The sequence below is a fragment of the Coregonus lavaretus genome, assembly GCF_964263955.1.
Source record: "Coregonus lavaretus genome assembly, chromosome: 1".
NCBI lineage: Eukaryota > Metazoa > Chordata > Actinopteri > Salmoniformes > Salmonidae > Coregonus > Coregonus lavaretus.
Genome location: NC_139988.1, coordinates 1,613,802 through 1,626,996, shown reverse-complemented (window position 1 = coordinate 1,626,996; position 13,195 = coordinate 1,613,802). Strand labels below are relative to the sequence as shown.

The 13,195-nt window shown below is 42.8% G+C and overlaps 1 protein-coding gene and 1 pseudogene across 2 annotated transcripts in view; one reads left to right on the top strand and one right to left on the bottom strand.

Moving 5' to 3' along the window:
* Positions 1 to 13,195, bottom strand: part of LOC311127370 — a 367,179-nt pseudogene that overhangs the window by 145,581 nt on the left and 208,403 nt on the right. The gene's annotated exons all lie outside the window — the stretch shown is intronic.
* The window catches only part of LOC311115666 (uncharacterized protein), a gene marked incomplete at both ends in the record, with an annotated part of 30,742 nt that overhangs the window by 8,734 nt on the left and 8,813 nt on the right, over positions 1 to 13,195 (top strand). The window contains 4 exons of the mRNA XM_084157327.1: positions 2,526 to 2,570; positions 3,421 to 3,564; positions 6,296 to 6,362; positions 7,968 to 8,105. Coding sequence (XP_084013453.1) covers positions 2,526 to 2,570; positions 3,421 to 3,564; positions 6,296 to 6,362; positions 7,968 to 8,105 — 394 coding nt within the window. The remainder of the gene's footprint in view (positions 1 to 2,525; positions 2,571 to 3,420; positions 3,565 to 6,295; positions 6,363 to 7,967; positions 8,106 to 13,195) is intronic.

Genomic DNA, 13,195 nt, shown 5'->3' with positions numbered 1-13,195 from the left:
ATCACTCTTATAACGTTCTTTAAAGACAGGGCCGTTCAACCGGTTTTTAAAAGAGAAAAAATAGCATTCTGCTCTATTGCACTCCATAGCAAGGGTTCCAATACAGTATGATTCACCATCAATTCCATTCTAATTAGCTGAATTATAACAGTATGATTCACCATCAATTCCATTCTAATTAGCTGAATTATAACAGTATGATTCACCATCAATTCCATTCTAATTAGCTGAATTATAACAGTATGATTCACCATCAATTCCATTCTAATTAGCTGAATTATAACAGTATGATTCACCATCAATTCCATTCTAATTAGCTGAATTATAACAGTATGATTCACCATCAATTCCATTCTAATTAGCTGAATTATAACAGTATGATTCACCATCAATTCCATTCTAATTAGCTGAATTATAACAGTATGATTCACCATCAATTCCATTCTAATTAGCTGAATTATAACAGTATGATTCACCATCAATTCCATTCTAATTAGCTGAATTATAACAGTATGATTCACCATCAATTCCATTCTAATTAGCTGAATTATAACAGTATGATTCACCATCAATTCCATTCTAATTAGCTGAATTATAACAGTATGATTCACCATCAATTCCATTCTAATTAGCTGAATTATAACAGTATGATTCACCATCAATTCCATTCTAATTAGCTGAATTATAACAGTATGATTCACCATCAATTCCATTCTAATTAGCTGAATTATAACAGTATGATTCACCATCAATTCCATTCTAATTAGCTGAATTATAACAGTATGATTCACCATCAATTCCATTCTAATTAACTGAATTATAACAGTATGATTCACCATCAATTCCATTCTAATTAGCTGAATTATAACAGTATGATTCACCATCAATTCCATTCTAATTAGCTGAATTATAACAGTATGATTCACCATCAATTCCATTCTAATTAACTGAATTATAACAGTATGATTCACCATCAATTCCATTCTAATTAGTTGAATTGTAGATACCAACAACAGATACAGTAACAGGTTGTCTGGTCGGTAGAGAGAGAGAGCGAGGGGGGGGGGACTCTAGATGTATTTTAATGCCTTGTTGTTAGATGGTATATTGCTTGTTCGAAACCTGAATCATTCGGTGGGGCAACAGTGCCATCTAGCAGGTGAATGTTCTAGTTTTCCTCTCCCTCTACTGCAGTGCTCTGGCTTTGAGGTTTAACGCCAGGCCCAGAGAGGGAGGATGGAAGCAGGATTCAGTGGGCACGATGATAGATGTAAGCCTCCCATCAGGCGTTGGGGAATAACATAATGGAGAGAAAAAAAGAGGGAGAGAGCTGCAGATGAAGGCAGGCGAGGCGGAGGAGAGGAGGAGGAGAACAGAGTTCCACAAAGAGCTGCTGCCCGCTTGCTTTTAAAACCACATGATCGTGCCAGATTGTATTTCGCATGGCGGCAGTAATCCTTGCAGTAAATGGATACAAAGATGTTCCCAGAGGTAATACAGTCAGTGAGATGCAGAGATGGAGGGAGCGAGGGAGAGGTGGAAAGGAAGAGAGGAGGGGAGAATGGAGGAGTGTAGTTCTGAGAGAAGTGTTGCACATATAGCTAACGACAGGTGTTTCTCTCCCAGCTAGGGAGGGAGGAAGGGAGGGAGGGAGGGAGGGAGGGAGGCAAGCAGGCAGGCAGGCAGGCAGAGAGGGAGGGATGCATACATTCCACAGAGGGAAGTGGGGCTATGTGATGCAGAGAAGCCGTGACAGACAATGTGGAAGGTGAAACACAGTCCTAGGAGAGCTCCATAAATCCCCAGACACTGTGTTTTTTGATTGAGGATTGGAATGAAAGACATACTGTCAATCACTTCACCGCTGCCACCAATTGTTAAGATTATAACGGGACCCGGCAGTCTAGTTATTGTGGCAATAAACCTTTTTATGTGAATAAGCTAAGATGCAAACGTGGGCTGGGAAATAAAAAATTATAAGCAATCATTAAATGACCCTGAGTGTGGAGGATTGGTTGATGGGGGTGGTTACAGAGCTGCAGATTAGACCCACGTTGGCCTCAGTGGGTGTCTGAACAAGAGCAGTGGGCTGGGAGAGGAGAGGAGAGGAGAGGAGAGAGGAGAGGAGAGGAGAGGAGAGGAGAGGAGAGGAGAGGAGAGGAGAGGAGAGGAGAGGAGAGGAGAGGAGAGAGAGGAGAGGAGAGGAGAGGAGAGGAGAGGAGAGGAGAGGAGGGAGAGGAGAGGAGAGGAGAGGAGAGGAGAGGAGAGGAGAGGAGAGGAGAGGAGAGGAGAGGAGAGGAGAGGAGAGGAGAGGAGAGGAGAGGAGAGGAGGAGGAGAGGAGGAGGAGAGGAGAGGAGCCTCGGGGTCATCTTCATTCCAAATATCCAATTATTTAGCAGTGCGCTTTGCTCTTCTCTAGTCTGGAGGGGCTTCTCTGTCTCTCTGCAATCAGCAGAGCATTTCAGAGAGAACCTGCACTCCTCTGTCATGTGTTCATACTGTGATATGTTTTATCTTCTTACAGGGAGCCACAGGTAGACCAGGAGACAGAGGATCCAAGGGAGAACGGGTCAGAACCTTTATTTTGTTTCTCTATCTGTTTTCCATAATCACAACTCGTTGTTTGTAAAAGGAAACATATCACACAGAACCAAACCCAACCAAAAGGTAGTGATGCACAGAAACACGTTTCCCCCCTTGCTTCCCCTTCTGTGCCTAAGTATTCGATAAAGGCATTTGAAATTCAATGCATTTTGAATGGCACCATTGTATTTATGAAACCCCTATTTATAAAGCCCTGTCACAGTCTTCTACAGTGTGATCTGTTCCCAAATGCTAGTAATGGAGGTTTGTAGGAGAGCTGAGATACATGGTGACAGAATTGGCCACAGTCCCTGGGGATCTGTGTCTGAGTGGGCTCAATCAGGGTAATGGCTGGATGAGGACTGACTGTGTAATGCTGAGGCGTTGGGAGCTACAATATCAGCCCAAAGCCAGACTGGCGTAATGACAATGCTCTATCATAATGCCTCCGGTACACTCTGGAGTGGGACTGACAACAACCCCCTCACCCTCTATTTAACCAGGCAAGTCAATTAAGAATATATTCTTATTTACAATGATGGCCTAGTTAAATAAAGTGTTTGTAGATCTAAATTGGAACCGGAGGGTGTACTGTTAACCATATGGTGGTAGCTCACCAGCTAGCTAGATTTAGCCATTACATAGTGCTGTATTTCTTAATCCCTGTCTTTTTTACTTTTTGAATGTACGTGTATTGTTTTGTATTGTCAGGTATTACTGCACTGTTGGAGCTAGGAACATAAGCGTTTCACTACACCCGTGATAACATCTGCTAAATATGTGTACATGACCAATACAATTTGATTTGATTGTTCTTTACTGCTCTCCTATTGCAGGGGGACCCAGGGATTCCTGGAGCGAGGGGAGTCCAAGGGGAGAGGGGAAGGACAGGAGACCCAGGAATAGTGGGACCTATCGGGCCCCAAGGCCACCGAGGAGACCCTGGTCCCCCAGGTCCCATAGCGTCACCAAGCCCCCTGGTACGTTGGTTATATCTCCCACAAACACACCAAGCCCTCGGGTACGTTGGTTATATCTCCCCCAAACACACCAAGCCCTCTGGTACGTTGGTTATATCTCCCCCAAACACACCAAGCCCCCTGGTACGTTGGTTATATCTCCCCCAAACACACCAAGCCCTCTGGTACGTTGGTTATATCTCCCCCAAACACACCAAGCCCTCTGGTACGTTGGTTATATCTCCCCCAAACACACCAAGCCCTCTGGTATGTTGGTTATATCTCCCCCAAACACACCAAGCCCTCTGGTACGTTGGTTATATCTCACCCAAACACACCAAGCCCTCTGGTATGTTGGTTATATCTCCCCCAAACACGCCAAGCCCTCTGGTACGTTGGTTATATCTCCCCCAAACACGGCAAGTTTAGCCAAACTCCCATCTTGAATGATGTTGAATAAATGTTTTATCAAGGTTGTTATGAATGCTCCTGTAATACTCATAAAGGTGTTATGACCTGTTTTCTAAAGTTGTTATGACCTGTTTTATAAAGGTGTCATAACGTGTTTTATAAAGGCATCATGACGTGTTTTATAAAGGTGTTATGACCTGTTTTATAAAGGGGTTATGACCTGTTTTATAAAGGTGTTATGACCTGTTTTATAAAGGTGTTGTGAATGTCTTATGTATATCCTCTTCAGGGTACGTTTGATGAAGACCTCCCAACTCTCACAGTCCAACCGTATACCCATAGACTCAGTGGAAAAGCATACTCCACATTTTAGTGTGTGTTTCTCTATACCCGCTCATAAACTCAAAGACTTCCCTTAGTCACACATCATTAAAGAATCTAAACATCCTCCTTTCTTCAGTGGTCTGAGTAATTAGCGGATATCTCTCTTTCTCTGTAAATGAATACAGTACAGCGTTGTGTGGAGCTGTGTGTGGAGCACCATGTGACACAGCAGATAACAGATAGGCACAATGAAGTCTGCTGGGTTGTTACTGCTCCTCACCTCCCACTACTGATCAGGGGGGTCGGGAGAGAGGGAAGGAGAGAGAGGGAAGGAGAGAGGGCTAGAGAAAGAGGTGAGGAGAGAGAGGGCTAGAGAGAGAGGGAAGGAGAGAGGGCTAGAGAAAGAGGTGAGGAGAGAGAGGGCTAGAGAAAGAGGTGAGGAGAGAGAGGGCTAGAGAAAGAGGTGAGGAGAGAGAGGGCTAGAGAGAGAGGGAATGAGAGAGAGGGCTAGAGAGAGAGGGAAGGAGAGAAAGGGCTAGAGAGAGAGGGCTAGAAAGAGAGGTGAGAGAGGGGGAAGGAGAGAGAGGGAATGAGAGAGAGGCTAGAGAGAGAGGTGAGGAGAGAGAGGTAAGGAGAGAGAGGACTAGAGAGAGAGGTGAGGAGAGAGAGGGCTAGAGAGAGAGAGAAGGAGAGAGAGGGAAGGAGAGAGAGGGAAGGAGCGAGAGGCTAGAGAGAGAGGGCTAGAGAGAGAGGTGAGGAGAGAGAGGGCTAGAGAGAGAGAGAAGGAGAGAGAGGGCTAGAGAGAGAGGTGAGGAGAGAGGGAGAAGGAGAAGGAGAAGGAGAGAGAGGGAAGGAGAGAGAGGGATATGGAAAAAATAAAATAGAGAAATGGAGAGAGATGGAGGAAAGAAGAGAGAGTGATAGAGAGAAACGGATTGTGTGCGTCTGAGAGATGGAATGTGGGAGAAAGAGAGGGAGAGAGAAATAGGGATAGAGATAGAAACAGATAGAGGAATAGAGAGATGGAGCGAGATGGAGAGAGCGTGGGAGTGATGAGAGCTCTGCAGAGGATCGAAAAACACCTCCATGTGTCACAGCTATTTTACACACGGCACGCAGAGGGTTACATAACACAACAGAGATTAAAGTCTTCTGAATGCCAAGAAAGCAAGGACTAAAGTATTACCCTCCTATCTCTTTTTCAGAACAGAACAGAACAGTGCGGTGACCCTATTAAACAGAAAAGTACTTTGGCAACTCTTCATCGGTATTCAGCTCTGCCAAAATACAAGTATCCTGTTTTTTAAACCAGCCGGAATAGAACACAATAATATTTGAGTGAATTATATTGATGTTAGAAAATGGTCATGGCCCTGAATATTGTTTTATTCTAGTCGTTCATACTATCATGGTATTTAGTGGAGCCTCACACTCATATATCCCATTCCTTTAGCCGTACCACTTTCTGGAGTCCACCAGAAATACAGTATTATAATGCATTTCTGAGTCTTTCCTCTGGGCAGTCAGAAGAATGTAGAACTCAGAAATAACATTTTCACAGTTCCGATTTCCATTCCATTCTGTTGCCAATGTTCTCTACAACATTCTGAGCGAACAGCAATCTTACTTTGAGCCTGAGATAGATGGCAGGGACAGGGAGACAGGGAGAGTGGAGTTGATTATTATTCCATGAAGCATTGCATCTCTTTATCTCTGAAGACACTGCAATTTTATACCACGTTGAATAAAACATGAACTACTGCTGTCTCGCTAATTACATTTTCTTAATCTGTTAAAGATGTTTTGGTTAAGTTTGTGTTATTCCGTTTCTGCTTCTCTCACTCATGCCTGTCTGTATCTCTCTCTCTCACTCTCTCTCTCTCTCTCTCTCTCTCTCTCTCTCTCTCTCTCTCTCTCTCTCTCTCTCTCTCTCTCTCTCTCTCTCTCTCTCTCTCTCTCTCTCTCTCTCTCTCTCTCTCTCTCTCTCTCTCTCTCTCTCTCTCTCTCTCTCTCACAGAATGATGCCAATTCCATGGAGGAAATTAAAATGTTTATCCGGAATGAAGTGTTGCGGCTGTTTGAAGGTACAGCTGTTACGTCTGAATCCCAACTTGTTGTCGCCCCAATTTATCCTTCAGGGTGTCCCTTTGTTTTCTCCTAGCTCTTTTAAGGATTTCAGGGTTTCTAAATCGGGGGAAAAATCTAAATTGGATGTTGTTGCCTCAGTTCTTGAGGAAGTGAAAGAGTCCCAAGTAAGACAATAGTTCATGCTGGGTGAAGGTATTTTATTGTTCTGCCACTGTGTTGTGATATTGAATGCCAGTGTGGTATGCAAGCTTCAGTTTAGCACATACCCTAACTAACTAATGAGCTACTGTATCACCTATTCTACTGTTCTTTGTGTTCTAATACAGAATGTCAATTTGAGAGCTTGGGCCTATAAGGTTCAATCAGCATTTTTGTCAAAACGGAGTTATTGACATATCATTGTTCTGTTCAATGTTCTCTACCTTTATAGTAGTCTAAATAGCCCAATTTTTATTTTTTATTTTTTTATTTCACCTTTATTTAACCAGGTAAGCCAGTTGAGAACAGGTTCTCATTTACAACTGCGACCTGGCCAAGATAAAGCAAAGTAGTGCAATAAAAACAACACAGAGTTACATATGGGGTAAAAAAACATAAAGTCAGAAATACAACAGAAAATATAAATACAGTGTGTGCAAATGTAGCAAGTTATGGAGGTAAGGCAATAAATAGGCTATAGTGCAGAATAATTACAATAGTATTAACACTGGAATGCTAGATGTGCAAGAGATTATGTGCAAATAGAGATACTGGGGTGCAAAAGAGCAAAATAAATAACAATATAGGGATGAGGTAGTTGGGTGGGCTAATTTCAGATGGGCTGTGTACAGGTGCAGTGATCGGTAAGGTGCTCTGACAACTGATGCTTAAAGTTATTGAGGGAGATAAGAGTCTCCAGCTTCAGAGATTTTTGCAATTCGTTCCAGTCATTGGCAGCAGAGAACTGGAAGGAATGGCGGCCAAAGGAGGTGTTGGCTTTGGGAATGACCAGTGAGATATACCTGCTGGAGCGCAGACTACGGGTGGGTGCTGCTATGGTGACCAATGAGCTAAGATAAGGCGGGGATTTGCCTAGCAGTGATTTATAGATGGCCTGGAGCCAGTGGGTTTGACGACGAACATGTAGTGAGGACCAGCCAACAAGAGCGTACAGGTCACAGTGGTGGGTAGTGTATGGGGCTTTGGAGACAAAACGGATGGCACTGTGATAGACTACATCCAATTTGCTGAGTAGAGTGTTGGAGGCTATTTTGTAAATGACATCGCCGAAGTCAAGGATCGGTAGGATAGTCAGTTTTACGAGGGCATGTTTGGCAGCATGAGTGAAGGAGGCTTTGTTGCGAAATAGGAAGCCGATTCTAGATTTAACTTTGGATTGGAGATTCTTTATGTGAGTCAATTCATGTTGTTAAGTTCAAAATAATAGAATATATAAATTGCTGACACTATTCAAACCAATGAGGGTTCGGAACTTTAAAGCCAATTATCTCAGAATAATCTTTTTGCAGTGAAAAACTTATAGTCCCAAGTTCTTGAATTGTCTATCACTTGCAGAGAGTGTTGGTATTATTGTAATACAGAATTTTTATGTCACCCACCAGAGAGACTATCAAGCCACGCCATACAGAAGACTCCGGCGGCCATTTTAGCGGCGCAGGTTCGACAGGGGCCTCCTGGTCCCCCCGGCAACGACGGATCCCCAGGGCCTCCAGGGGAAGAAGGCCCCCCAGGCCCTCAAGGTAAGAACCACAGGCTGCTAAAACCACTGGAGACATAAAGTAATGCTCCTCCACACTCTGTCTCACACCAGCATAATAGATCCACATCTGAATAGAATGGAAGAAAATATGTTCTGTTGTGTTCTTTCCTATTCTACTCTATTCTACTCTATTCTACTCTACTCTGTTCTACTCTACTCTACTCTACTCTGCTCTATTCTATTCTACTCTGCTCTGCTCTACTCTGCTCTACTCTAATCTGCTCTATTCTACTCTGCTCTACTCTGCTCTGCTCTGCTCTACTCTACTCTACTCTGCTCTATTCTACTCTACTCTGCTCTATTCTATTCTACTCTACTCTGCTCTACTCTACTCTGATCTACTCTACTCTGCTCTATTCTATTCTGCTCTGCTCTGCTCTACTCTGCTCTACTCTACTCTACTCTGCTCTACGCTGCTCTGCTCTGCTCTACTCTACTCTACTCTACTCTGCTCTATTCTGCTCTACTCTACTCGACTCTACTCTACTCTACTCTATTCTGCTCTGCTCTATTCTACTCTACTCTGCTCTGCTCTGCTCTGCTCTACTCTATTCTACTGTTCTCTTTTCTTCTCTCCTCTCCTCTCATCTCCACTCCTCTCTACTCAAACCACATCTGCTATACTGTAACCTGACCTGGAGTAATATATAACAGCCTTCCAACACCCAAAGGCCCTGTAGTTCTGTGTTGTGATTGAGACAGAAGGAAGGGAACAATAGGCTGAAATAAAAAGTACTACTCTTTTAGGAAAGATGTGTTGATGAAACAGTGAGTGAGAAGAATTGGAAAATAGATTTGCTTTCTTTCAGAGGTTGTTTATGTGGAAGTCTGGGGCTTCAATGAAAGTGAATGGACACTTTTGTGTTGGATTCATAGCTATTTCTCTCCTGCTAGCCACATATATCAATACAGACCGAAGGGACGGGATGGAGAGAAGGGGGGAGGAAAGGAGGAGTGTGGTGGGGTTGGTGCTCAACATAGCTGAGCAGTCTCTTTCTCTCTCTTTCTTTTTGTCTCTCTCTCTCGCTCTCTCTCTCTCTCTCTCTCGCTCTTTATAAAGACAAATGAAGAATTGGGCGGAGAATATGAGAAAGTAATATCAGTTTGGACAGAAAAGAGCACCACGATTGATACCTCACTCCCCTCCACTCCACGAAAAACAAAGCTCTGTGAAAATCTGAAAGGAAAGGAGCGAGGGAGAGAGGGTGGAGAGTGGACATCCTTTATCAAACCCTGGGCAACTCTCTGACTGCTCAGCTCACACAAACAACCTCCTACATCAATAAAAAATAGATGTTCTACCTCTATAAGACATTGAATAGAATGACCTAGCATGCTGCGCCCACAGTGCAATCTCTTATAGTTCTTCTTCTAAGACCCATGCAGGTTCTAGTGATGAATTATACTGCTAAACATGTAGGTGCTTTGTGGTTCCATAGAAATCCTTTTTGAGAGCCATATTTATGAAGAGAGTCATTGATTGAACCCTTTTTGGTTCAATATAGTACCATCTCTTCTAGCAGTGTCGTGTGTTGTATGGTGACAGGGCAAATAAAATCCCATTGATTGTGTTGGCCCTTCTGTCTTGGAGCATGGGCATCTAGCTACCTCACAGTGTGATCCATTTATCTAACTACCAGTGTTAACGTTGCTACAGTATTACTGATTACAAGTAAGATAATATGCTGCTGTCAACGATTACAATGTAACTACCAAGTGAATGTATTCAATCTACTGTGTCTAGACCAATGTCCCCCCCCCCCCCCCCCCCCCCCCGGGGGCACGTTTTAGTTTTTGCTCAAGCTTTGATTATTTGAATCAGCTGTGTAGTGCTAGGGCAAAAACCAAAATGTGCACCCGTTGGGGTCCCCAGGATCGAGTTTGGGAAACGCTGGTCTAGACTAATCGTATTCATCGTATTAAGCAACACTCATAATTCAACTGACCTTTTTTTCTATTGCTTTTATTTCCCTGTTTTATTTGATATGTTTCAATGTCCTGTTTATTTTTTAAGTGCTTCTACTCTAAATGCAGCTTCTTCTTTACTAATAAATATTTATTGGGAAAATCAAGAGGAACATTTGTGTCTCTTGGGGTAAATCGGAAAGAAATTCAACAACTTTTTAATTCTGCGGTTGTTGACTTGTGCCTCCTCTCCTCCACTCGGCTGGGGAGAGAGAGAGAGAGAGTTTGTGCTAATATTTCCTCATTATGTCTGTCATCCTCCACTGGAGAGCATCTCTCCTCTGGAATATCCAATTTAACTTCCTCTCAAATGTGCCAAAAGGAAGAGCTTATGGAGAAAAATAACCCCTCTGCTGGATTCACGCTCTTTTCTTGACTCATGGTTTTGATATGACTTGGGGCTATGATCTCTCAAACCGTTGACGTACATCCATAGACATAGAGCCATGGATGCAGTCTCCAAATTATGTTAATTGTGGGGGTGCGCGATTAGGGGGTTTGTAGATGTTTTTACATAACTTTGTCACTGTTTGATGTTATCATTATTGGGTCATCTTTGCCATTTATTTACATTTTTTGACCAATCACTATTTTTATTGACCTCTGTTACTGCGTTTTTAACTTTCATTGTATTTGATAAGACATTATTGGCTTTCCTCCCATACACATGTACCATATTCAAGATTGATAAATCCATCATGCTTATTTTATGTTGACATTTATTTGGCGTGTTTGCCATATTCCGATTGTGTATTATACCTTGCCATGCATCAAGGGTTTGTTCATTGTTTTGTTTTGTATTTGATGCACTAAGCATTTCATAGAGTGTAAAAAAACACATAAAAGCTAATAAAACGAATACAGTCAGTAGCCAGTAGGTATGAATACATTGATTGTATTGTAAAGCCATGAGACAGGTATGGATGCTTAGTGAATCAGTCTACAGGACCCTTTCCAGCAGCTAGGCCAGTTTCTTAACCTCTACGGGATCGGTGTCCAGTATACGGGACGGTTGAGCTAATGTGCGCTAATGTGATTAGCAGGACTTGTAAGTAAAAGCAAACTTTCCAGGACATACAGTGAGGGAAAAAAGTATTTGATCCCCTGCTGATTTTGTACGTTTGCCCACTGACAAAGACATGATCAGTCTATAATTTTAATGGTAGGTTTATTTGAACAGTGAGAGACAGAATAACAACAAAAAAATCCAGAAAAACGCATGTCAGAAATGTTATAAATTGATTAGCATTTTAATGAGGGAAATAAGTATTTGACCCCTCTGCAAAACATGACTTAGTATTTGGTGGAAAAACCCTTGTTGGCAATCACAGAGGTCAGACGTTTCTTGTAGTTGGCCACCAGGTTTGCACACATCTCAGGAGGGATTTTGTTCCACTCCTCTTTGCATATCTTCTCCAAATCATTAAGGTTTTGAGGCTGACGTTTGGCAACTCGAACCTTCAGCTCCCTCCACAGATTTTGTATGGGATTAAGGTCTGGAGACTGGCTAGGCCACTCCAGGACCTTAATGTGCTTCTTCTTGAGCCACTCCTTTGTTGCCTTGGCCATGTGTTTTGGGTCATTGTCATCCTGGAATACCCATCCACGACCCATTTTCAATGCCCCTGCTGAGGGAAGGAGGTTCTCACCCAAGATTTGACGGTACATGGCCCCGTCCATCGTCCCTTTGATGCGATTAAGTTGTCCTGTCCCCTTAGCAGAAAAACACCCCCAAAGCATAATGTTTCCACCACCATGTTTGACGGTGGGGATGGTGTTCTTGGGGTCATAGGCAGCATTCCTCCTCTTCCAAACACGGCGAGTTGAGTTGATGCCAAAGAGCTCGATTTTGGTCTCATCTGACCACAACACTTTCACCCAGTTCTCCTCTGAATCATTCAGATGTTCATTGGAAAACTTCAGACGGCCATATATATGTGCTTTCTTGAGCAGGGGGACCTTGCGGGTGCTGCAGGATTTCAGTCCTTCACGGCGTAGTGTGTTACCAATTGTTTTCTTGGTGACTATGGTCCCAGCTGCCTTGAGATCATTGACAAGATCCTCCCGTGTAGTTCTGGGCTGATTCCTCACCGTTCTCATGATCATTGCAACTCCACGAGGTGAGATCTTGCATGGAGCCCCAGGCCGAGGGAGATTGACAGTTCTTTTGTGTTTCTCCATTTGCAAATAATCGCACCAAATGTTGTCACCTTCTCACCAAGCTGCTTGGCGATGGTCTTGTAGCCCATTCCAGCCTTGTGTAGGTCTACAATCTTGTCCCTGACATCCTTGGAGAGCTCTTTGGTCTTGGCCATGGTGGAGAGTTTGGAATCTGATTGATTGATTGCTTCTGTGGACAGGTGTCTTTTATACAGGTAACAAGCTGCGATTAGGAGCACTCCCTTTAAGAGTGTGCTCCTAATCTCAGCTCGTTACCTGAATAAAAGTCACCTGGGAGCCAGAAATCTTTCTGATTGAGAGGGGGTGAAATACTTATTTCCCTCATTAAAATGCAAATCAATTTATAAAATTTTTGACATGCGTATTTCTTGATTTTTTTGTTGTTATTCTGTCTCTCACTGTTCAAATAAACCTACCATTAAAATTATAGACTGATCATTTCTTTGTCAGTGGGCAAACGTACAACATCAGCAGTGGATCAAATACTTTTTTCCCTCACTGTAGACATGTCTTATGTGGGCAGAAAGCTTAAATTATTGTTAATTTAACTGCACTGTCCAATTTACAGTAGCTATTACAGTGAAAAAATACCATGCTATTGTTTGAGGAGAGTGCACAACAACAAAAAATGTATCATGGCAACTGGTTTGATACATTCACCTCTGAAGGTAAATAATGTACTTACATTCAGTAATCTTGCTCTGATTTGTCATTCTAAGGGTCCCAGAGATAAAATGTAGCATAGTTTTGTTTGCTAAAATACATTTTTATATTCAAATGTAGGAACTGGGTTCTACAGTTTGAACCCCTGCTGTCTCTGGCTCCACACCCACCCCGCCCGGCCATCTAGATGTGTGAGAGTTAGTGTATAAGCTAATGATCCATCATATATTACATTCTTGGGAGTGTGTAAACTTAGATTTT